At 35.0% G+C, this 27001-nt stretch overlaps 1 protein-coding gene across 6 annotated transcripts in view; it reads left to right on the forward strand.

The window, feature by feature from the left end:
- The window catches only part of LRRC40 (leucine rich repeat containing 40), a 55286-nt gene extending 33809 nt beyond the window's left edge, over nucleotides 1-21477 (forward strand). For 5 of the 6 annotated variants that reach the window (XM_089337202.1, XM_089337204.1, XM_089337205.1 and 2 more), the window contains 6 exons: nucleotides 6604-6712; nucleotides 9666-9773; nucleotides 12121-12231; nucleotides 14747-14824; nucleotides 17142-17327; nucleotides 19668-21477. In XM_089337202.1, the coding sequence (XP_089193328.1) occupies nucleotides 6604-6712; nucleotides 9666-9773; nucleotides 12121-12231; nucleotides 14747-14824; nucleotides 17142-17327; nucleotides 19668-19773 (698 nt within the window). In that variant the 3' untranslated portion in view covers nucleotides 19774-21477. Of the gene's footprint in view, nucleotides 1-6603; nucleotides 6713-9665; nucleotides 9774-12120; nucleotides 12232-14746; nucleotides 14825-17141; nucleotides 17328-18002; nucleotides 18611-19667 lie in introns of those variants that run through there. The other variant, XM_089337203.1, reaches the window with a different exon arrangement.
- Nucleotides 21478-27001: the final 5524 nt, after the last annotated feature.

Consider the following 27001-nt stretch of genomic DNA (forward strand, 5'->3'; position numbering starts at 1 on the left):
GTTCTGTATTAATGTATATCAATTGGCAAATATTGTAACAAAGATTTAGTAAGCAGCTAGTACTGGAATTTTGAAAAAAAGTGCCACTTGATTGTCAGGAAATAATAAATGGATTCTGCTGACTGCTACGTATATTTACAGATATTTCAGTACCTATTTCCATGTATAGTATTGCTAAATTCTGACAAAACATAAGACAAAAGTAAAAATAATACAATAAATTTACTTTACAGCTCAGTTTTTATTTCATTTCTGTCATTATAGAATAAACTAGTACACTAAGAAAAAAATTAGTTGTACCAGCGTATTGCTGTGTAAGAAGCTACTCCACACTTTAATGACTAATTACAGCAGCTGTTAATTTAGCTTGCAACTGCATGAGTTAGCATGGTCTAGCCTAGCACTGCATTGCCAGGCAGCATTTCTTAAATCAATAAGATAATTGCATATTCCACATTGTTTTCTACTTTATCTGTCAAATAGATTATTGTTTTCTAAGATTCTTATTTTCTATAAGGTAAAGTTTTCTTTCTTTTCCAGAAATGCTCTCTTCTCCAGAAAAAAAAAATTTCATTTGTTCTGACATGAATCAGTTAATAGTCATGTCAGAATAATCAAGTTTTTATGGACAAAAAACTCAAGGTTAACCCCATACACGTTTCATTTCTGTACAAACATTTCTTTTTAACACTTCTATCTAAAGATGAGAGGGGAATCCATGCGTACAATTTGATTCTCTCCAGAAACCTGAAAAAAAAAATTGGTAATGGAAGTGTCTTTAAGATATATTTGTATATCCGGAGAAGGAAAATGGAGGCAAAAGTGATTGGAAAAAATTGAAAGTTGACTAGTCTGTTGGTTGATCTAAGAAAACACCTTAGACTAGATAATTTATAAACAACAAAATTCATTGCTCACAGTCCTGGAGGCTGATAAGTGCAACATCAGTGTGCCAGCACATTTGGTGTTTGTTGAGGAACTATTCCTCAAATATAGTGCCTTCTTTTGAGCTCCCTTTTGTTGAAGGGCAGCAAGAGGCTGACAGGCCTCTTTTATAAGGGCACTTATCCCACCTCGCAGAAGTTCCACTTCTTAACATCTTCACCTTGGGGACCAGTGAATTTTGGGAGGGGCACATACATTTAGACCATAGCATAAATGGACAAGTGGTGATTGAGTTGATAGACAAGGAAAAATCTCTGGGCTGTTATGGATAATAGTGTGATAAACATTCATGTACAGTTTCAACATGAGCATAGTTTTCATTTTTCTTCAGTATATACCTAGGAGTGAAATTTCTAGATCACATGATAATTATATATTTAAACATATATATTGAGTTGGCAGACTATTTTTCAAAATGCTGCACCAATTTATATTGTTCTGCTTCTTCCATGTCCTCAGCAAACACTAATTATATAACTGATTCTAGTCATCCTGGTAGTGTGAAGTGATGTCTCATGGTAGCTTTTTAAAGTTTTTATTTTGAAAGAGAGAAAAAGATCTTCCATCTACTGGTTCACTCCTAAATGTCCACAACAGCTGGGGCTGCTCTAGGCTGAAGTCAGGAGCTGGGAATTCAAGCTTGGTCTCCCATTTTGGTGGCAGGGATTCAACTACCTGAGTCATCACCTGTTACCTGTGAGGGTGCACATTGGCAGAAAGTTGGCATTGAGAGTGGAGCCAGGACTCAAACCTAGGCATTCTGGTATTGGACATGGGCATCCCAAGTATCATCTTGACCGCTTCACCCCTCACTTAAGCTTTGATTTGCATTTGCCAAATGAGTGATGATATCTAGCATCTTCATGCACTTATTAGCCATTTGTACACATTTGGAGAAACATCTGTAACAAAGTTATTTGTAAAAGCAGAGAGAGAAAGAATCTTCCATCACTGCTTCACTCCACAAATGGCCTCCAACAGCCAGGCCTGGGCCATGATGAAGCCAGGAGCCAGAAACTCCATCTAGGTCTCTTACATAGGTGGCATGGACTCAACTACTTGAGCTATCTTTTGCTGCTTTCCCAGGATGCAATAACAAAATGCTAAACTGGAAGTAGAGCAGCTGGGACTCAAACTGGCACTCTGATGCAGGATGCTGGCATCTCAAGCAGCAGCTTAAATCTCTGTACCACAATATTGGCCCTGGTTTGCTACTATTCTGTTGAGGATATTTATGTCCATATACAAAAGAGTTGTTGATCTGTTGTCTTCTTGTGATATTTTTGTGCTGTTTAGGTATCAGGGTAATACTGCCCTTGTAAAATGAATTGGGAAATCTTTCTACCTCTTCTGTTTTTTGGATGAGTTTTTAAAGAATTGGTATTAATTCTTTATTTTCTAGAATTCAGCAGTGAAGTCATCAATACCTGTGATTTTCCTTTGTGACTAGTTTTGAAAGGCAAAATGACAGAGAAAGAGGGAGTGAGAGAGAAAGAGTTCTGTCTGCTGGTTTATTCCCCGAATGGCTGCAGCAGCCCAGGCTGGGCCAGGCCAAAGGCAGGAGCCAGGAAATCCATCTTGAGTAGCCAGGACTCAAATACTTCAAACTATCATCTGCTGATTCCCAGGAACATTAACAGAGCTGGATTAGAAACAGAGCATCTGGGACTTGTACCGGCACTCTGATATGGCATATGGGCATCCCAAGTGGCCACTTATTCTGCTGTGCCACAACGCCCACCCCTGTGGCTAGTTGTTTGATTACTAATAAAATTTCCTCTTGTCATAGATATACTCAGATTATCTGTATAGATATACTCAGATGGTTTGTTTCTTCCTGATCACTTCTGATATCTTCTGTTTTTCTAGCAATTTATCCATTTCTTCTAAGTTATATATTTTACTGGCATTCAGTTGTTCAGAGTTCATCATTTTCATTATTATAAGATTAGTAATAATGTCACCTGTCTCATTTCTATTTCTAGTACTGTAGGTCTTCTCATTTTACCTTAGTCATCAAGGTTTGTACATTTTGTTGAGATTTCCAAAACATCAGCTTTTGGTTTCATTCTTTCTATTATTTTTCTATGCTCTGTCATTAGTTTTCATTATAATTATTACTTATTCTCTTTGCTTTAGAGTTAGTTTGCTCTTCTTTTTCCCTTATAGTGAGAGATTAATGATTTTAGATCTTTCTTGTTTCTTGATATAGGCTTAATTACTTTATTTGATTGCAAAATCTGCCATTGCGCAAGCTCTATCACCTGACTTTAGTATCTGTGTTCCAAGTTTAGTTTCTTGTGTTACTGGTACAATCCTGCTGTTCTACCTATGGTAGACAGAATAATGACTCCTCAGTGTTGTCCATATCTTAATCTATGTAGTTTGTGAATGTGTTACTTACATGGCAGAGGGTAATTAAGGTTGCTAATCAGTTGTCTTTAAGGATATTATTACTAATTAAATGGATGGGCCCAGTGTAATCACAAAGTTACATAGAGAAGCACAAGAGGAGGTCAGCGAGATAGGATATGTGATTCACCTATTATTGCTGGCTTGAAGATGAAGAAAGCCATGAACCAAGGAATGTGGGTAGCTTCTAGAAGGCAAAGAAAGAGATTGTTCCCTAGAAAAAGGAATGTAGACCTGCCAGTATTAGCACCCATATTGTTATTAGCCCAGGGAGACTCACTGCAGACTTCTGAACTACAAAACCGCCATATATTAAGTTTGTATGTTTTCAGAAATTTTGTTTATGGTGATTTGTTAAATCAACTATGGAAGATTGCCCAAACCTTCTGCATAAATTTCATAATTTAGGGCCATAAATTATATAGTGTCTTTTCAATCTTGTATTAATGAACAATCTTTGGACAATTATTTTCTGTGTTCTCAGGTTTAGGATGGACTATGCACAGCAGACCTGGCCAGTTTTTCACGCAGAATTATTTTTCATTTTTAAATCCCTAACACCAGTACAGGGACTATCACAGAGTGGAACCCCATTATAATTTGTGGAGTAAATGAATCAATTTGTTGTAATTAGATTTAGACCCAAGAATTGCTGCTAGTTATTTATAATCAATTTATGTTCAGTCATCTTCTGTGTGATAAAAGTAGTATGCTTGATTAGAGAAACAGGTTAAGACAGTGATTCTAAAATTTTTGTGTCCATTCTCTCTTGAACAACCTGGTAAAAACAGACTGCTGAGCCGCACTCAAAATGTCCAATTCAGTAGGTTTGGGGTGCATTCTGAAAATTTACATTCCTTATAATTTTCAAGTAAAGCTGATTTTGCTGTTCTGGGGATAACGTTTTGGGACATCCTCAGCCCAACATCGTGATCGAACTAGTGACACATGTTCTTTAAGAAATGTGCCTACTTTTCTCCTGTAGCTACCATTTCTGTCTTCAGGATTGAGAATAGGCAGTCCAAGTTTGGATAATACAGTTAAGTAGTTTCTCCAAGGTTTGTTCTTTTCTCCCAGCCCCAGCCTTGTTGCCTCAGAAAATAAACATTCATTTATTTTTATTCATTCATTCCTTTCATTTTAAGATTCATACTGTTTAATAAAATCAGTTTTTTTAAAATCTGGAAACTGATAAGGACTAGTTAAAACAAGCAACAGATTCTTTTAAATTTTTATCTTATTAATGCACCCTATATTTTCTTACTCCCTTCTGAAATTTACCTGGGCACTCCTCAGTTATACGGACCTTCTCACCCATCCTCAACATACATTGCTCCCATAAAAATACATTCATCATACTTCTTTCATTGCACTCATCGTATTGTTTTGTTATTTCTTGTTTATCTTGTCCACTAGACTGAGTTTGCATGTCTTTACTCCTTCTCAATGGGATTCATCTGATTTTCTAATAAAACTACTGGCAAGGCAGTGTGATTGGTGCCTGTTTGCCTCAAAGAGATAAATTGAATCTCTAAATTGGGTGCCTGATTGGGTGACACTCATTCAACTGAGTCACCCACAATGCGGCCTTAACTCACCAAATGAAAACATTTGAGAATCCTTTAAAAGCGTTTTTTTCTTCCTGCTTTATGTGACTGACTTCTTATTTGGTGTTTCTGTCAGTCACTTGTGCAATTAATAAGCAGCTTTTCTCTGGAAATTTACAGGGTATTCTCCTTGTTGCTTATTCTTTTGAAATTTCATGATAATGTACATCAGTATTGTCCCATTTTTATTCATTGTATTTGATGCTTAGTGGGTCCTGTTCAAATTGAAATTTTTAAAAATTATTTATGTATTTAAGTTAAAAAGGCAATAAATGCATATGCTAAAACAAAAATAAATCAATACACAAAGATATACAATGAGAAGTAAATTTTTCTTTCATACCAATACCTTCCCCAGAGAGAACAGTTCCTTCTGTACAGGCTCCTTGATGCTGATTATTATAGGTACGTCTTTGGAAATTGTTGATCATGGTAGTGTACATATAAATTTTTTTTAAAATTCAGGGTTTTTTGCTTGTTTAATGTTGTCTTGCTGGTTATGTAATTTTGGCAATATGTTATTTTTTCAAGTAACATAACCAAACTGCTTAGAAATGTCTATACTAAAGGATATACTTGATATTAATGTTTCCTTTAATATCTTTTATTTTGGTTTGATATTTCTATAACTTGTCCTGTGCTTCTTCTATGAATAAAGTATTACATGATGTATACATGGAAAAAAAATAGTTGAATCACTTTTTCAAGTTAGTTTTGAGATACAATAATTGTGCATATTATTTTCATCATTATTGATTAATGAATAGTGAGTTCAATTCAAGACAAATGATCTGGGTAATATTCAGCAAATGTTAATTGGATGCCTACTGGACTAAAGCAAGATCAGTGATACTACTAATTCCTAAGTATGATTTCTAGGATTATTTCACCTTTTGCCCCTGATTGAAAATTAAAAATTTTATTTTACTTCTCTATAGATTCAAGTCTTTCTTGCAAAAAAGGTCATAAAGCCATTTCTTTTAAATGTGAATATTTTATACCATATGATGGCAGTATTAAGCAGGTTCTGGAGATTAGCAAGGTGGTTAATGATAGTGATTGTGTGAGTATACATACCTGTTAGGATAATGTCTAGCAAAAATAAAATCTTGCTTTACTAAGAAAATATCTTAACAACAATGATAATGTACCAGAAGCTTACTTAATTATGCAGATTGCCATATTTTAAGTGACTGGAGACAATCAACTTCATTGTATACTAAACTGAAAAGATAGATATATGATTATTTGGGGGACATTTGAGGGAAATAATACTGGTATTTTCCCTTTGCTAAGAAATTCTTCCTAATGGACCATGTTATTTTGCTTAAAAGACTACTTGTCTTTGTTTTTTCTTAGACATCGTACTTTTTCTGTGAAAATTCTTTCTTACTCCTAAATGTCCTTACAGTAGGTTAATTAAAAGATTTTGAAGCCATACTATAGAACTTACCTATTTCCTAATAATTACATTTTATGTGCAGATTGATATTTATGTTATTAAGAATACATACATGCCACTAAATGTTTTCTCACTGATATATGTAGAAATAATATATACTCTTTTATGTATTATCAAGGATTTTAAAAATGACTTTGAAGTATAAATATGGGTTTTATGTAATGTTTCTTTTGCCAGATGATGGACCTAGCCAAAGTGACTCTGTTACTGAGACTGCTATGACACTACCCAGTGAATCCAAAGTCAATGTACATGCTATCGTCACATTAAAATTATTAGACTATAGGTATGTAATTATTTTTAAAAGCATACTACAAAACACATAAGAGATTTCTGAAGGAAAAAAACCTTCAGAAAAGGAAAATTTGTGAGAAAAAAACTCAGAGTACTTAGAATAATAACAATTGCAGAAAAAAGAAATATATTAAAAGTATAATGAACATTCCATTCCTTATGTGATTTGTGTTTATTATATTTGACAGGTGGCTTTATTAATAGTAATATTTTTACAATAAGAACATTGTATTATTATAAAGATGGAGTGATGGTATTGGTAATAAAGTTCTGTGTCTCAGAACCTGTATCTAGAGAGAATGTTATACTGGTGGAGGGGACAGGGGCGGGTGTTGCATAGTCTATGGGAGTCAATAAGAAACTATCTAGAATCTTTTGTTAATGAGAACCTTGTCTAACAGGCAGTTTGAGAAGCTGTACCCTGCTAATATATATTAAAAATAAGACAAATAATATATCATAGTTTTAATGTGCAGTGGCAGCATTTTTGTTAAAACTAAAAAAATTATAGTATTAACTATATAAGTTGAGATAAAAGCCTAAACATTTTTATATGTTATGGAAGTATATTAAGTTGAGAAAAGAAGATTCCTATGCATAGATTGAAGGTAGATGTCAAGTATGGTTTTTGTACTGTATAAAGCAACAATAATAAAAAATAAGTGATACTATCAAAGCTTTTGGTGACTGGGTCACATTTAGATATTGTAGTGAAAATACAAAAGAATACAGACTCAAGTCAGATAGTTACCTAGATTTATTCATGAATGTATACATCTAGCATCAGTGTTACTCTCTTATCCTTAATGTATCAGTAGGAACCAATTTCCCAGCGGTCAGGGTACAGTTCTAGTTTACATTTACTGTATTTCATTCACATTGTTCTTACCTCTTCTTATCACTCTTTGATAGATGTGGAAATCACTACTCTAAACCAAGTTCCTCTTACCACACTAGTACAGATAATGCTTCTCTCTGCTTATATTTATGTTCTTCTACTCAGATAATATACCTACTTATTCAGTAGCTTTTCTTGTGGTCTGCTAAGAATCAACTTCTATGCTGGGTACCATAAATACAGTGATGAGACAGATTTCATTCCTGCTTTAGAATTTCTTTTCTTAGGCCGGCGCCGCGGCTCACTAGGCTAATCCTCCGCCTTGCGGCGCCGGCACACCGGGTTCTAGTCCCGGTCGGGGCGCCGGATTCTGTCCCGGTTGCCCCTCTTCCAGGCCAGCCCTCTGCTGTGGCCAGGGAGTGCAGTGGAGGATGGCCCAGGTGCTTGGGCCCTGCACCCCATGGGAGACCAGGAAAAGCACCTGGCTCCTGGCTCCTGCCATCGGATCAGCGAGTTGCGCCGGCCGCAGCGCGCCGGCCGCGGCGGCCATTGGAGGGTGAACCAACGGCAAAAGGAAGACCTTTCTCTCTGTCTCTCTCTCTCACTGTCCACTCTGCCTGTCAAAAAAAAAATTATAAAAAAAAAAAAAATTTCTTTTCTTAGAATTTTTTTTTTAATCTCTGGTTCCTATTCCGTTCACCCTAAATGGATACCACTTATTGACTCCCTCTTCTATGAAGGCATAGTATCAAATATTTTACATATGCTGTTGCTTTTAATGATTCAGGCAATCCATAAAATTGTATTGGTCTTAGTTGTTTGGGATAACCATTCTTACTTTATAAAGGCATAGATATCACAAAAGCACAATGAAGATACATCTTTGTTGCCTTGTTTCTAAATTTATTGTAATTTGGCTTAGAGATTTTTAACCAGAAAGGAGTATCCTGTTTAAAATATTAATTTTCAATCTCAAGCATAAATATTATCAACTAAATTTTAAAATAGCATTAATCTTCAAGTTTTATTTGAATAAGTTCCCCAAGATTTTAGCATTTCTGATGAAACAAGGAAATGTCATTGTGCAAGCATTAATAATTGTAAAAAAATAATGTAAGGATAATGACTAGTTTAATTTCCACAAATTGATAAATCTACAAATGTCAGAGTTCTATCCTTTCACTTAAGATTAAATTTATATTTTATTGAAAATTTGAATAATATAGCAGCTATTTATATTTGCAAACGATGTAGCATTAGTAACAATGAATAGTTCTTCATATTGTAATTTCACAAAATGAAGTTCAAGGAAAGTAAATTACAAAGCTCATTTATGGTAGATCCAGGAATAGTTTATTCTCAATCTACTATTTTATTTATCTTGTCCATACCAAAAGAGGGAAATTAGTCAAGGATACTAGCCTAACTAGTTTAGTAAAATGGTGAATTTTTTTTAAAGATTTATTTATTATATTTGAAAGTCAGAACTAGAGAAAGAAGGAGAGAGAGAGAGAGAGAGAGAGGGAGAGAGAGAGAGAGAGATCTTCCATCCATGGGTTCACTCCTCAGATGGCCACAGGCTGGGCCAGGCTGAAGCCAGGAGCCAGGAGCTTCTTTCAGTTCTCCCACATGGGTGCAGGGGCTCAAGTACTTGTGCCATCATCTGCTGCTTTTAAATGTGATTAGCTTGCAGTAAATTATATGCCCAATGAGACTTGACAAATAACACCTCTTACAGACTCTTTTAAAAAGGTAAAGCAATTAGCTTTTAAATTTGCTTCTAGCTTTATAGAGTTATTTATGGTCAAAGGTAGAGGAATGGTATATGACTTTCAGGTTTCCTAGATTATGAAGATCTATCTCTGATTTGATTCAATTAAGTATGTGCATGCCTATTTATGCTACAATGTTTGTAACACAGTATGTTGTCTGAATTCCTGACAATGAGCATTTAATGTTTGGTAAATTTTTTTGGTATTCTTTACCAATAGCTGTCATAATCAGCTGCCTTGAAAAATTTCATAAGTCCCTGTAAAAATGAAGAGTAATAATCATTTCTTTCTGGACTGCTAAGAATGATTCATTTCTCAAAAAATTTTTCATTCAGTGATAAGCAAACAACTTTGATTCCTGATGAAGTGTTTGATGCAATAAAAAACAACATCATAATTTCTGTTAACTTCAGTAAGAATCAACTATCTGAGATTCCAAAAAGGTAAGAAGTGTTTATGATGCCATTTCTAGTAAAGTGTGACAGTTGTATTCACATCTTAGTTGCAAGAAAAACTATTTCTTGTGGTATTTTTTTTAAAGATTTATTTTATTTGAAAGAGAGAGAAGAGAGGCAGAGAGAGAGAGAATGTCTTCCATTCGATGGTTCACTCCCTAATTGGCTGCAATGGCTGGAGCTGTGCCATTCCGAAGCCAGGAGCCAGGAGCTTCTTCTAGGTCTCCCATGTGGATGCAGGGGCACAAGGACTTGGGCCATCTTCTACTGCTATCCCGGGCCATAGCAGAGAGCTGGATCAGAAGTGGAGCAGCCGGGTCTCGAACCGGCACCCATCTGGGATGCTGACGCTGCAGGCCAGTGCATTAACCCGCTGCACCACAGCGCTGGCCCCTCTCATGGATTTTTTAATTTGAAAGTATATGTAAAATTTATTTCATTATTAACATTAGAGGGATTAGCAAAATGAAATACTTTCATTTGTTGGCAGAGATACAGATTCTGTAAAACTGTTTCTTTTTCTTTTACATTTTATACTCTTAAACTAGGTATCAGAATTATTAAAAGTATTAAATTCTTTTACATGTATAATGAAATGTAGAAGAAAAGTGTTATGAGGTCATCATCCAATGCTGGGAGCCAGGAGCGAGGAGCCAGGAGCCTCTTTTGGGTCTCCCACGTGGGTGCAGGGGCCCAAGAACTCGGGCCATCCACTACTGCCCTCCCAGGCCATAGCAGAGAGCTGGATCAGAGGAGGAGCAGCTGGGACTGGAACCAGTGCCCAAATAGGATGCAATGGCCAGAGTTGTGCCAATCCAAAGCCAGGAGCCAGGAGCATCCTTTGGGTCTCCCACACAGGTGCAGGAGCCCAAGGACTCAGGCCATCTTCTACTGCTTTCACAGGCCACAGCAGAGAGTTGGATTGAAAGTGGAGCAGCTGGGACTCGAACCAGCACCCATATGGGATGCTGCTGGCACTGCAGGCAGCAGCTTTACACGCTATGCCACAGCACCAACCCCCCTCTCTAAGTCTTTAACTTCAGCTACTCAGTGGTGACACTTGCAAAACCTATAATTGCCTTAATAGTTTCTTGTAATCTTGATTGAATGTAATATTGATTTAAATAACAAGGATTATGAAAAAAGTTGACATACTACATTTAAAAACATCTTGTCCGGCGCCGCGGCTCAATAGGCTAATCCTCTGCCTGCGGCGCAGGCACATCGGGTTCTAGTCCCGGTCAGGGCACCGGAATCTGTCCTGGTTGCCCCTCTTCCAGGCCAGCTCTCTGCTGTGGCCCGGGAGTGCAGTGGAGGATGGCCCAAGTGCTTGGGTCCTGCACCCGCATGGCAGACCAGGAGAAGCACCTGGCTCCTGCCTTCGGATCAGCGCAGTGCGCCAGCTGCAGCATGCTGGCCACAGTGGCCATTGGAGGATGAACCAATGGCAAAAGGAAGACCTTTCTCTCTGCCTCTCTCTCTGTCTCACTGTCCACTCTGCCTGTCAAAAAAAAAAAAATCTTGAAGTATGTTTTTAATGTGCCAGAGGATTCCAATACAATCCCATCAAGGTGGCATGTACTAATGCCATCTCACTAGTCCAAGTGATCAATTTCAGTTCACAATTGATCACACTGATAGGTCTAAGAGTCAAAGGGATCACACAAACAAGACTAGTGTCTGCTAATACTGATAGGATCAAAAAGGGAGAGAACAATCCAACATGGGAAGTGGATACACAGCAGACTCATAGAATGGCAGATGTCTTAAACAGCACTCTGGCCTCAGAATCAGCCCTTAAGGCATTCGGATCTGGCTGAAGAGCCCATGAGAGTATTTTAGGCATGGAAAGCCAAGACACTCTGGAAAAAAAAAAGAGGACCTAAATGAAAGATCTCTGCGAGTGACATCCCAGTATTAAAAACGGCCCATCAAAGAAGGAGGTACCTTTCTCTGAAGGGAGGAGGGAACTTCCACTTTGACTATGACCCTGTCTAAATAAGATCAAAGTCGGCAAACTCAAAAGGCTTCCATAGCCTTGGCAACTCATGACTATAGCCTAGGGAGATTACTGACTCCATAAACAAGAGTGTCACATTGTTAAGTCAACAACAGGGTCACTGTGTACTTATTCCTCATGTGGGATCTCTGTCTTTCAGAAATTTATTTGTATTATTAATCCATCCATAGTCGAACATTTTATGAAAAACTGAAAGCTACAAAAAAATCCTAATTAACAGAAATAATATGGAACTTTTCCTTCTTCAGGATTTGTTTGTAGTTTTGAAGTTCTGGCTATAAATAAAAGTGCTAACGCTTAACATTTTTGTTTCAGGATAACAGAACTAAAGGAAATGGTTACTGAAGTCAACCTCAGTTTTAATAAGCTTTCCTGTATATCCTTGGAGTTATGTATGCTTCAAAAATTGACTTTTTTAGATCTCAGGTACTTATTGATACTACTGCTTGACTTATAACTTCTCTTACTTTCACCTAACTTTTGCCCTAAACATCATATTTTTGTGGGTAAGTATGGAAAATGCTCTTTAGTTCATTAATAGGAGTTTAGGAGATATCTAAGTATTCAGGAAATATGTTAATCAGACATCTATCATTTATAAGTAGTGTTTAAAGTAAGTGATAAGAGGCATGTATTCCTTTCACATCGGTCCTTTCCTGAAAGTAACTAAAATAAAACTGGCACAGCACTGTGCTGGCACAGGAGCTTGCATGCTTCTCTTCAAAGAACCGCTTTGGTTTTAAAGTACTATATTAAACAGATAAGGCCAGAAATAAAGTAGAAGATCATTATGAGTGGCAACACAAAGAAACTGTGTTTAAGGTTCTGCAGAGGTAATAGGAAATGTAATCTCAGTGTGTACAATTTGAAGTGGCAGAATCAGAAGTATGTCACAGTTCCTGAAGGATAATAATATATATGTCTCAACAACCTAAGCATTTCTTTGCTTGTGGTTTAAAATTTTATTTTTAAACTCTATTCCTACTACATGGTGCTCCTTGTACTTTTATATTGTTAACAGATATGTTTTTAGCTTGTTTAAAATTTGATAACGTAGTTAAAATTGTAAAACTTGATTAGGCTTACTTAGAAATATTTAATTTTTTCTGTTTCAGTCTTTACATTAATTAAGCTGTCATTTGAGACACCTTCCAAACCTAGGAATTGACTTAATGTTTCTTGTATTCATGATTAAATGTAATGAAAATTTAAATAACAAAACATATGATAAAAGGTAATATATTATGTTTTAAAACATTATAAAATGTCTAGAAGCAGTTATATTATGTAATTAAAGCAAAAAACTGCTTTTGTTACAGGATATAGGAGTAACAATTGATTTTATGGATTCAAGTCATTAATGAATGAAGTATAAAATTTGCCCAGATTTGATTTTTTCTTGATTGCTCAAGCAACAATCAAATAACAATAAGTTATTTCTCTGAGGATTTTTTTTCTTCAGGTAGATACAAATGTTTTTGCTTATTGGATTAAAGCCAATCTACTAATATCCTGCTCCTAGTAGATATGGAATTGCTTCTTTTTCCTGGTGGCATTACATTGCCAAAACTGTAAAACCACATTTTAGTTCATTATTCATGGAGCAGGGGAAGTGAATCCTTATCTCCATTCCTGCCACGCATTTCATTTTGTCCCAATCTTCCATATATATGCTTCCATAAATATGCTTCTGTCTGTAAGCATATTTGAAAGCTTTTAAATTAAGTGATCAACATGTGCTTTCATCTCATAGTCAGTAAGTTAAAATCTCTCTAGGAAAAAAAAATCAAACAACACAACAGACAATAACTGAAGAAAAGCGTAGAAGGGGAAAGAAAAAGGATGTAGATTACATTATAGAAAGTGTGACACTTGCATGTTAGGCTTGACTTCTGAATCCAAAGAATAGGTTAGAAGAAGATTATTCAGTTGTAATAGGTGTTTATCTAGTTGGAAATCATTTTTGCACACATACTTTCTGTTAGTAGTTCTACTGCCTTTGGAATCTTTGTATTCATTTGCAAGAGTTAGAGAGAAGGATTGGGGGGAGATCTCCCATGTTCTGGTTCACTCCCCAGATGGCCACAATGAACCAGGGCTGGGTCAAGCCTAAGGCAGGAAGGAGCCTGGAAATTCATCTGAGTCCTCCATGTGGGTGCAGGGGCCAAAGCACTTGGTCATCCTCTGCTGCCCTTCCAGGCACACTAGCAGGAAGCTAGATCAGAAGTGGAGCAGCCAGGACCCAAAACAGAATTCATATGGAATGCTGGTGTCATAGGAAGTGTCCTATCCTTCCACAATGCCAGCCCTAGAATATTTCTACTTTCTTGTTTACTTGTAATATACTCCTAGACCCTTTCAACACCAAATGAGATTCTGTTTACTGAATGTTTAATTATAAGATCTAAAATCATATGCATTCTAAATTTATATTCTAAACTTAAAATAGAAATGCAATTGCTTAATATCAAGTAGAAAGCTCCAAATTTCTAAACATGTTGAGTCTCTTTCCTATTTCATTCTTTTCATATTTCAACATTCTTCTTGGAGTTTCATGTCTGTGTGCAGGACATATGTAATACACGAATAGAAAATTTATTTCATGTGGCATTACAGATGTAATACAAAGGACCCTAACCGTGAGAAATACTGCTAAACTCAATTTAAAGGAGTTAGGGGATTAGTTGACACTGTTTACCTTCAAGGGTGTATAGTTATTTGCATTATTAATTGGTTGCATATTGGTATTGGGATTTGGTATGCTAACAAAATATTTAAGATAATTGACTGATTCAGAATTCTTAGGACTCAGCCAGAATGAGATTAGATCAAGGACTGACAAGCTGATCTATGTATCTTTTTTTTTCCTGCTCAACATTTTAAGTATAAATTATAAAAATATTCAGACTTTATTATTCATATATTTTGGTTTCCAATTTAGGAACAATTTTTTAAATTCTCTACCTGAAGAAATGAAATCATTGATAAGACTACAAGTGATCAATCTTTCCTTTAATAGGTAAGAAACTGAACAAACATTTTTAACAACTATCCTATGGGGGGAAAATGGTCTTTGTTACTAGAGAAAACTATCAAAAGCTAAATAAACAAAAAGGCTCCTAATTTTACTTTAATTTGATCTCCAGATTTTGTTTTTACTTAGTTTTACTTTGAATTGAAAATGATGCTGCTTGCTTTGAGTTCTTACTGTTGCTATCTAATAGTTTTTTTTTGTTGTTCTTTTTTGCAATTTTGAAAATCCTGTAGCCTGATAGACAGTTATGCACATGAGCAGTTTTGCTGTAATTGAAGAATAGGGCATAGGAAAACATGTCTTCTGTGATTACCTGAAAGTAGCATTGAAGACTAGTCTTGAAAAATACAGGCATTTTCTAGGCACAGGGAGAAGGCATCCCAGTTAGAGCAAACAGCATGTGCTAAGGCAGAAAGATGGGAGAACATGGTGTATTTGGTAAACTTCAGGAAGTTCAGTACTCCTTGGGCTGTAAAATGAGGAAGTAGAGGTATAAAAGTAATAGATGAAGCTGACTTATAAGCAGTTAGCCCTGTTAAATGAAACTTAGTTGTTTTTTTTTTTTTTCCCAACAACACTATCAATGTACTGCAGATAATTAAGAATTAACCAATATTTATGGAAGCTTATTATCTGCTGGTGCTGTGCTAAGTACCATACATGCATTATCTCATCCTTTTAAATCTCTATTTTGTAGATTTTGCTATTATGTTCATTTAAAAATAATCAAGGATTAGATATTAAATAATTCCCCTAAGCTATACCATAGTAAATTACAGAGTTGGGATTTAAATCCAGGTGGTTTGACTCTAAAAATTGAGCTCTTACCAGCTATGTTATATTGTTTCCTATAATGAAAATTTAATCTTGTGGATGCACTTTAATAAATGTCTTAAGGTCTTCAAATATATTGTCTTTATAAAAAGTTTATATGTGTGGTACTATACTATTCTTATATACAGTTGAAAAACTAATGCATGGTGACATTAAAATAAGTACTGTTTATTTTAATATTTGTTCTGTCTGTTCCATTATTTGTGCTCTCTCTTGAATTGATTATACCATCATCATTATTTTAAAATGTATATATTTCTCAGTCTCTCCTAATTTCTACTTGTGATTTGAACTATCAGTTACATTGTAATTTCTTTATGTGATTTGAGCTATCCGTTACATTGCAAGTAATGTCTTTGAGGAAGGAAGTGGCAAAAGCTACTCCTAACTTCTCTATTAATAGGTAGGCTACATCTTTAATAATACTCTTGTTCATGGATTGGGGAGAGGGAATAAGAGAAGTGGCTACCATTTGTATGCCTGCTTATTGGCTTTCCTGTTCCAGTGGAACATCAGAGTTGCTTCAAGTTTCTACTTTACTATTGCTTTTTTTGTATCAAGGTAGCAAAGAGAGGGTAGTATGACAAGTAAAAAGGTCATAGTTATAAAGCTCTTTTTTAGCCCATCCATGTCTTTTCTAGTCAAACTACAGTTTACCTCACACTAAAACTTTTCCAGCTTTTGTCCCCTAGGGTATCTTCAATAGTTTTTTATTAAGAGGTATCAGTCTTTCCAGCTCTCAGAGAGGAGCTGTGCTAGAAGGCCATTGAGAGAGAGAACAAGAGAGAGAGTGCTCTTCCATCTGTTAGGTCATTCCAAAATACCTACAACAGCTGGAGATGGGCCCCCTGAAGCTGGGAGCCCAGATCTCTATCCAAGTCTCCTGTATGGTGGCAGGGCTCCATGTACTTGATTCATCATCTGCTATCTCCCATGGTGCACATTAGCAGGAGACGAATTGGAAGCAGAGCTGGGACTCAAATCTAGACATTCTGACATAGAATGTGAGCATGCTAAGCCATGACTGAACCACTGTGCTAAATGACTGCACCAGATGCCATCTTTTTAAGCACCTGAAGTGCATTCATTTTAGAAACTCCTCATCAAAGCAAAATATGTCTCAAATTTACTTCAATATATTGCCAGTGATTCTATTTTATAAGGAATAAAGTGAACTAAAGAATACCAGCATAGCTACATGAATACAGAAGAACGTAGGCAAATAAATTCTGAACTTTTGTTTGACTATGTAAATAGTATCAGTTACAAGTCTGTTTAATATATATTTTAAGGTTTCTAAAATTAGTCTATTTTAATTATTTCCTGGAAAATTTAAATATAGCTCTTACACTAAATATAAAGAAATATATAATAAAAATATTATTTCATGATATCAAATGTAGATCATTTCTTTTAAGGAAAGATTTTGATCTTGAGTACATTTAGGTTTTCTGTTCATGTATTACAGGTTCAAAATATTGCCTGAAGTTCTGTATCATATCCCCACACTTGAAACAATTCTGATTAGTAACAATCAGGTTGGATCTGTGGATCCTCAGAAAATGAAGACAATGGAAAATCTGACTACGTTAGACCTTCAAAATAATGACCTTCTTCAAATTCCACCAGAGCTTGGTAATTGTGTCAACTTAAGGTAACCACTATTCTACTGAGTTCATCATTTATTTGATAGATTTGTTGAATCTTACAAGGAGTGAAGTAACAAATTTAGTATCCAGTTAAAATAAGTTAATAAAAGTTAGAATCTTAATTCTGTTTGTAAAATTTTATCAAATATATTTTAGCTTTGTTTATATGGTATTATATTACATATATATGGTGTTACATTACACACACACACACATATATATATACACACATATATATATAGGATGTGGGCATCCTAAGCCACGACTGAACCACTGTGCTAAATGACTGCACCAGATGCCATCTTTTTAAGAACCTGCAGTGCATTCATTTTAGAAACCTCACATCAAAGCAAAATATGTTAGATTGCTTCCAGAGATACCTTTTTTAACTACTACATAAAAATATCATTTAAATATAAATTCCTTGCTTTGCAAAAATGGTTTTTCAAGATCTGTTTATAGACAACCACCATTCCACTTCATGCTGGCATGGTCTTTCTCTTTACATTTACTATTGCCTCAGCGTTGGATGCCTTTGACCTGCATTCATTAATAATCAACCCAGACACTACATTTGAAAACCTTTCTCATTCTCCAGGCAGATTTAGTCTCTATTCTGATTTTCTATCATGCTTTGTTTGAGCTCATTTATCCATTTTTTGGTCTTTTTTTTTTTTAAGAAAACAGCTGTCTCAGTGCCTAGCACATGGTAAGCCCCCAATAAGTGCTTGTTATGTGAATATAAAAGGTGTTTGAAGTCAACAGAAAACCAGGTAGCTATCAGAATATGTCAAAATAATTTAATTATTGAAAACTGCATATTAGTGATTTGACATATTTTGCTTAATAGAGACAGCACCACCCTCTGTTCTGGTACTTCCTATTAGTAATTTATAGGAGATAACTATAGTTGAGTCTCATTATTTGTGATAGTTTTGTTCTATAAAGTCACTGTGAATACCAAATTATTAAATACTGAATCATTGCTCCAAGGAGAAGTACAATCTGATCACATTTTCATCAATCAAACAATACAGAATTTTGGTTTGAGTTTCTGGAATTTTAAAAATTATTTTATTATTGTTGATTTATTAATATTGAAATCATGGTGAAAGTCACTATAATTCATGCCTGAATGAAGCTTACCTAACACATGTATTTTCTCCATAAGGTCTATTTGTGCTTAGGAGACGTAGGCAGCCCCTCAGCACTACTCCCGGGGACCATTTTAGATAGAGAAATTGCCAATAAAAGTATGAAAATTCAAACAAAACAAAACAAAACAAAACAAAACAAAAAACAACGTGGTGCTCAATGTACCACAAAAAAGGACACTCATTTATGGTACGAGAGCTGAAATAAGAAGGCAAAGTATCACTGTGTTCGACCTTAGCTGGAAAGGTGGCCTCTGGGCATTTCAAAGTTTTTGCTGCTCTACATATCTGCAAATGACCTGGGAAGTACCACACATAATGTTTTGGGGGTTAAAAAATAAATTTTAATGAGTAGGCAAATTTGCAAATATGGTATGCACAAATAATGAGGTTTCACTGTAATTAATTCCATTTTCTAGAACTTACAAGTTTTTAGAAGAATTCCAAGAAACATAACTATTTGAACATGTAGTTTAGATTAACTATGTAATGTATGAGTCCTTTGAGTTTTGTTTATGTAAATACATTTTAGAATTAATATAGAAATCTCTTCTGATTCAGTACTTCACTAGGTAAAAAACTAAAGAATATACCCTTAAATATTAAATTGAACCTTATTTTGTAACATGAAAATAGCCTTATAAATGTGCATCTAGTCTAGGCGGGGAGGAAGGCTGACATGTATTAATGTTTTGGTGAAGATGGAGAGGGTGATATGAATTACATTATGATCCTTGGCGTGGATGCTTATCAGTCTGCTCATTTTGATATTTGTCAAAATATAATTCAACCATTTAGTGTATATGTTCATTATAAGATTGATGAGACTAAATAGAAGGCTTTCAAATCACAGCTCCACCATTTAGTAGCTGTTTTGTCTTAAACAAGTCTTAACTTGTCTAAATTTGTGTCTCCTCATTGATAAAATATGAGTATTAATGGTTTCTAAATCATTGAATTGTTAAGAAAATTGAATCAAGAATGTTAATTACTTCATGTAGTACCTTTCACATAATAAGTAATGTTTTGTTTATTATTATAGTTGTAAGTTCAATTGTTTAAATGCTCAGATTTGGAAAGGGACAAATAAGATAAAAACCACATTTTTATATACAAAATTAGAAATGAAATTAGAAAAAAAACCCTACTTAGGAAAGATGTTTACATTTTCAATTTCTCATATTTCTTTAGAACATTACTTCTAGATGGAAATCCATTCCGGGTTCCTCGAGCTGCCATATTAATGAAGGGAACAGCGGCTATACTGGAATATTTGAGAGACCGAATTCCTACTTAAATTAGAGTTGTTTTATAATCCTGGTCATGTTAACTGTTAAAAGGATATAACATTTTGTTTTAGTATCATCTGAAAGATGATTGCTGTACTTGATCTTAGAATTCCCTAATCTCAGCTAGGTATTGGGATAATTGACCTGAGCCATAATCACTGCCACTAACTATTTTTATACTAACAAAACAACAATTTAACATTTTGAAGATGTTGTTTACATTGCTAAAGGTGATAACCACATGTGTAGTGTTCATGCCTTGATTGAATGTTTTGCACATGAATTATCCTAATCACTTTCATTCCTCTATAATGTAGTAGGTACTTTCTTTAAAAATGAACTTTCATTTAATGTGGTTGAATATTTTTATAACAAAGATTTTTGTGGATCTGTTTTTTCTCTGCATTTTTTTTTTGTATTCCATATAACGTGACTAACTGACCTGAACGTGATTACCCAATTGTTACCTTTTTATTAACTATAAATTGAACTGAATTTTATTGAATATTGTTCTTTATCATTTAAAAAACTAAGACTTTTCCTACTTATACTAAGACTTTTGTGACGTGGACATTCTCAGTGTAAGTGTAAAGTTAACATTCACTGCCTTGTTCTTTAATTGAAATTTTTCTTTTCTACCTATTGGGTATATCTTTTTCCTCTGTTTTATGAAATCATTTTCCTAGGATCATTAATGTCACAGAACTGATACTGAAGATACAGTCTGGAGAAAATACTGAAAGTGTTGTTACAACTGCTGTCACAATTTTGAATTTAAAACTTACTGTTTTTTTTTTTCAGTGACATTATTTTCATAAGATAATTAAAGAGATTGGATCTACATATTTTCTCTTCAATGAGAATATTGAGCATTTAAAAGTACCTTTTGTTATTTTAAAAAAGCACTTAAGAGTGTAACTTATTAATTTTATATACAATAGCAACAGAAAACTACTAATAAGGTATACCACAAGAAATCTTAAAATGGAGCCAGGCGTGGTGCAGTGGGAAGCCTGCATCCTCTATCAGCCTGGAATCAATTCCACCTCTGCTTCTGCTTCTAGTCCCATTTCCTGCTCATGTCTTCATTCCTGCCACCCACCCATGTGGGAAACCAGGATGGAGTTCCTGGCTCCTGACTTTGGTCTGTTTCACTTTTTCTGTCTCTGTCTCTTCTTCCCCTCTCCCTGTCACTGTCTTTCAAATAAATAAACATATCTTGTTTTTAAAAGGCAAAAGGAAAAAGCTTCATATTAAAAAAATAAAGAAATAAAAATGTACTTTATTCAAACACTTAGTAGGCAGGTACTTGTATATTTAATCTACTCTTTGAATGTGTTTTAATCCAGCCTTGTGCATCTTGCCCATCTTTTCATTTCCAGCACTGTAATTTTAAAATTTGCATGCACCCTTGATAAGACTAAACTTGTAGTCATGCAGTAATGTTCTAAAAGGGAATTTGATATAGTTAAATTTGATTTAATAAAAAACAAATATAAACATTTTTGTTTACACCAAAATCATTGGAAATAGGTTGATCAGTCATTATAACACTTACCATATGATTCTATTAAGTAGCCAGTTCAATAGCATGTATATCCACTAATATAGATCAATAGTTAGCTTTTGGATGTTTGAGGCATGCTTATATGATGAAAAAAATCATTTGTAATAAACACTACATGTTCATAATAAAAGTTACATTTCTCAAATATTGATTGCAATGTCTTTGTTTTAAAAGAAACATGCCCTTCTCATATTACAACTCTATCACTGACTTGGAACTTTGCTTTGATAGTAAACAAAAGACACTTACAATAAGGTGACATTTTATTATTTATACAATAAAGAGACTTTTATGTTATTCAAAACACTTTTTTAAATACTGAAAAAGTTGAGTACACCAAAGCCGAAAAATGGCTCTGCTATACACTGCACAGCATTATTTTAGTCCCTGTATTTTTTATCTGTACAGAAAGCATCCTCAAAATGCATTCTAATCACATTGTACACCTTTACTGATTAGTGTCAATACATAAAATAAAACTGGAGAATACAGCTTGCATTTGCAAATTAACTGACATAGTAATTAATTTCACTGATTCAGTAAATTTAAAATATAGATTCATAGAACTTCTTTGCACATAAAATGAAGCAGCTTTCAAGGTCATTATGGTCTCATACTGCAAAAAAAACCATTAAGTACATTCACAATCTATGTTAATAAAGTAGTAAATATGTCTTCATTCAGTTTTATTTACATCAATATGTAATCCAACTAAAAAGTACTGTTAATCGTGATACAGTAGTCTTTTTAACACATACAAAAATGACAGTTTATATATAAGCTCAAAATCACAATTATCTCAAAATATTAATTACAATACAGCCATTTCAATTAAACATGTTGTGATTTAATTTCTTTATAAAATGGTAAAATTCTTTTTATTAAAGTAAGCAATTTGTTTTGAATTGGCTAGAGTATACCCAAGTAGAAAACCTTAAATGTTAAGAGGTGTTTCCTGCCCCCTCCCACCCAAATTTGTATACAGCCACCTAGGCTAGCAAAGAGACAGAAAAGGCCCCAATTTATAAAGATTAAGCCTCTTTTGCTATACTGCTGTGGCTTGTTGGTTCTTCCATAAAAGCTTTACAAGGGGAGTATCAATAAACTATTCAGTGAAATGCATGCATTAATATACAATATGTCTATGTAAAATGTGTTTACTAATGTACATTAAAATGTTCACAAAGACTGCAAAAGAAGTCATAAATAAAGAAGCACTTGATCTACCAATCGCATATTGTAAACTTGAAAACGATTTGATAATACAATGAAATTTCTTTGAAATCAAATCTCAAGTTCTTTCTCTGACTAAAGGAGCTCTGGTTACTTGGCCTTAAGATGTCACTGTTGTGCTGCACATATGGTAGTGAAGTAAGATGTCACAAAAGCATAGGAGACTAGAACCTGTCTTCATTTTATTAAAATAATGACCCAATATTGCATCATTGCTTAGAACTTTTTCTTAAACTTATAGAAGAGTGAAATATTTCACCAAGTAAATTATATGACCTCAAATGAAAATGGAAAATTTGTGTGTGTTTGGCATATTAAAAATGTTTTTATATGCAGAATTTCTTTATGCAGTAAGAAGAGGATTAAGCCCCCAGAAGAGGTCAAACATAATCAATTATCTAATAGTTCTGGAAACAAGAACATTTTCATGGATGTATTTTCAAAATACCTAAAAATATAACCTTTCTACTTATAATTGTTAACTACTACTGTCTTCCTTTAGAATGCTTCTATGTAATACTCATAATTCTTCTCTGAACAGAAAGAGCCTATAGTTCATCTTATCATTTACTTATATACTTCTGGGTAGGGGGTGCCCTTGAATAGTTATAAAATGGGAAAAATAAACTACAGTATTAGCAATAACCGAGAATAATCTTGAAATAACCTTTCTTTGGCACATTCACTTGTGGTGGTTGTTGAAATTCACAAATTCAGTAGGTTTACCTCTGGTCTCCCAATCAACCTGGAAAAAATCCTTCATATGAAGACAGTGTTGTAATCCTTAAGCTTCCTTTAGTCCTTTCTATATGCTAAGTACAAAGAAACTTGATTGGCTCTTCAAACAAAAAGTATTGGTTTATCTATCAGCTATCTTTTAATTCCAAACAAAAAATAATAAGGCTTGCATTTTTCAAGGAGGAAAATGTAGTTGAGGATGTTGAAGAAAAATGCCTAAATGTCATAAAGCAGAAATATTAAACACTTATTGCATTCCGTTGACACTAGGTGTCATCAAAGCTAAAACCAAATTTCCTAGAGTAAAACTGAACATAGAGTAGTCCTTTCTGACCTGAACTCTTGTGCCTTTTCCACATTCAAGACTAGTAAGAGTCCCCTGAGTGGAAAGATGCTACAAGTATTGGACATAAAATTTATTCCAACAATACATTCTGGAAATGAATCACCTTTATAGCAGATATGGGAACTGCTTTATGTTCTGTCTGCCTGAGAGTTCCATCTTATTTTTCCTACAGACTTTCCAAAAAATAACATAATATTCCCTGACTAAATAAGAGATATTCTTTAGTAGAGGGCTGGGAACATGTAAGAGGGATGGAGAGATACAAAGAAATACAATGTGATTTCTTTTGTCTATTTGTCAAATGCTTTCTTTAATCTACCTATCATCAAGGGCAGTTGACCTGCACACCTGGGCATTTAAACCTCATAACTTTAGCTGTGCAAAACAAATGTGCAAAGAAAAACACCTCCTATGTATATGTGTCTATACATAGACACAAAACCTGAGTCACAATGAAAGTTTTTAATACAAGAAAACTTTTCTTAATATAGGAAAATAACCTTTAAAGAGCCAAAAATACCTTTGTACAATATAAGCAGCTAACTTTAAAACTTCAGTGTGCTTAAGTATCACATATTTTATAAGACTCCGCAAAAAAGGGATAATTTACATTTGATAATTTTTGTAACCACATTTTTATTTCTAACATCTATTTTCATTCCCCTGAATTCAATTTTTCTAAAAAAAAAAAAAACACACATTCAAATAAGTCCTGTTTAATTTCAGAAAACATTTCCTGTGTTTTCTGAATATTGAGGACATAGGAGATTTGATGATGCTAGGCATACAACTAAGTACCAAGCTACGATGGAATTTTAAAATTCAAACAAATAAATCAAGAAAAATATTACTTGCAATAATATTTTGTAGACAGAGTTGGGTCAAAGTCCACATGAAGCTATTCTCTCATTTGCAGTCTCCTGATCTGCAGATTGTTAACTCAAAAACTCCTTGTTCCACACTGCATTGCCATAGCTTTTGGTAGGTTTGTTACCTTTTTCATTCGTGAATCCTGTCTTAACGTAAGGTTCCTTGCTCACATGCAGCCATCAGTTACAATGTTCTTTCTCTTCCTTTCTCTACCATTTTGCTCTGTCTTCCTTTTTAAAGAGCTCAGAACTTTGGGATGAGCCACCCTACTTCCTCCCCACCCCCCAATGCCACTTATCCACCCTCTGGGAGAAAATCTGCTGGAAAGTCCCCACTATCTTCATTTGACACTGAGTTAAGGTTCAGTTAAGGACATACTTAATCCCTGGGCTATACTGAAGAAATTTTTTACAGGTATAAGTGGAAATTGTTTTTCTTTGTTGTCCCAATTACTCATTAATGATGCATGTATGTCAGTTAAGTCAGTGACACATAGGGAAGGGGAAAGCCATCTAAACCAGAAGGCTCAGTCCTTGCACGTGTGGTTGGATAGGAGGGCCTTGGAATACTTTCATCAATAGTTGAAGTAATTCTGCGCAGGGTTCAGATGCTATTTTTTCTCTTTGCCTGTGAGCCTGGTTTGGGGCTAGGGTAGGAAATGCATGCAAGAAGGAAAGGAATTAGAGGCATTAGCCAAGGGAACTGTATTCTCTTCCTGCCTGTTTATATGACACTTGCCTGAGGATCACCAGAAGGAATTTGCATTGTACAGAAGGCCGAAAACAGAGGCATACATTGTCTGCTGGCAAGTTGTTGCCATGGGAACCATTGCAGAGAAATGAAAATATGACATGACGCTAAGGATTAAATTTGGAGAAAACTGATAGAGAGTAGGTTTCTACATGGTAATTTGAGCATTTGGGATTTTAAAAAACAGGACATTCTTCATGTGACCAGATTAATAAAGATGGGAAGGAAAATGCCTTCCCCTTAGTTGGTCTCAAGGGGCAGTGATGTGTGGAACGCAGGGAGAGAGTAGTACTCGGGTAAGGGGAACAAGTTCCCTCCCTTACATGTTTAAGCTCTTTAGCCCAAAGGTTAAATTAACTGTATGGTCAATTATGCCCTTTGGTAAAGGCATATCCATGCTTAGCTTAATCAACAAAAGCAGGCTGCTGTATCAATTCTCTTCTCACTTTCACAAAGCCAGCATGCTCTACCCGACAAGATTATTGCATGCCTAGTACATTATTGCTTGAAGCATGTTTCCAAACACACACACATACACACAACTCACACAAATACAAATCTATTGTTCTTCTCACCCAACGTGGCAGCTATTCTTAGTATCCCAAAACAAGTTCTCACCCAGGAAATAATTGTTTTACCTCACCCCATACAAAGCCTCCCTGCGGATCCACCTCTTTCCTTCTGTACTTGGTAATAAATGGATTAAATCAGCCTTCAGGATTCCAGGAAATCTTTAACTAGGACTCGGATTTTCAGCCTAATCTGAAAAAGACATCCACATGTGGTACTTCCATAGGCTCCACAGAGAATTTACCTGCGCTGTCCTTCAAGCTAAACAGAAGGCTAATTTCTGAAATCCTCCAATTAGTGCCCCATTCCTAAACTCCAGCTTCGGCCTGTACTGAAATGCAGTTGCCTTGCAGGGATGGGAAAAAGTCACAGGAGATGATTGATGCTTCCTGGAGAGCTGGTTTTCAGGGAGTAGTGACATTTTGACCTGATGTCATCCTCTTCCCTCAAACACAAAGAAGACGACTAGACATATGACATCCACCTGGCTGATGAGTAGGAATGGAGGCAGGGAGTAGGAGACAATCCATTATTGGACAGATGTCTGTAGGGACAATCCACTATTGGACAGATGTCTGTAGGATACATCTAACTGCAGATGGTTTGAATATAGTATGTTCTGTGCAGTAATACATTGGACTTTCTGATTTCACTAGGAATACTTTCAGAATGGCATTCTGATCTATTGGTTAGAGTTCCTTACTGATGCTTTTGACAGTTTCAACAATGAATCTTTGAAATATCAAAAAAACCCACTAGTTTCTCTTTTCCCAAGAATACTTAAAAGAATTCCAAAATTCAGTAAAACAGCTGAATTTTCTCCCACTGCTCTTTGGAGGCAAATTTGATAATATATGCAGGACCCTAAACAGAGGTTTGGGAACAGTGACTTACTTGTGCTAACAGAATTTCTTAAATCAATATTCCAGTAAATTTCAGGACTGAATACTTCAAATGCTTGGTTTTTGCAGGTAGGAAGTATTAGAATAACCTGATGCAGCGTTCATCTTTAAAGCCACATAAATCACTACTTTTTACTAAGGTCAAACAAGCAGATCTTCCTGAGATAGGCAAATAGAACATCATAGGGTCTTCACGGCAGCCATGCCTTTGAATTTGACATATAACAAATAAGAGACTGCTGCTTTTCTGATACAGTCTC

The sequence above is a fragment of the Oryctolagus cuniculus genome, chromosome 7 (genome assembly GCF_051225735.1).
Source record: "Oryctolagus cuniculus isolate XC-2025 breed Fujian yellow rabbit chromosome 7, ASM5122573v1, whole genome shotgun sequence".
Classification (NCBI taxonomy): Eukaryota; Metazoa; Chordata; class Mammalia; order Lagomorpha; family Leporidae; genus Oryctolagus; species Oryctolagus cuniculus.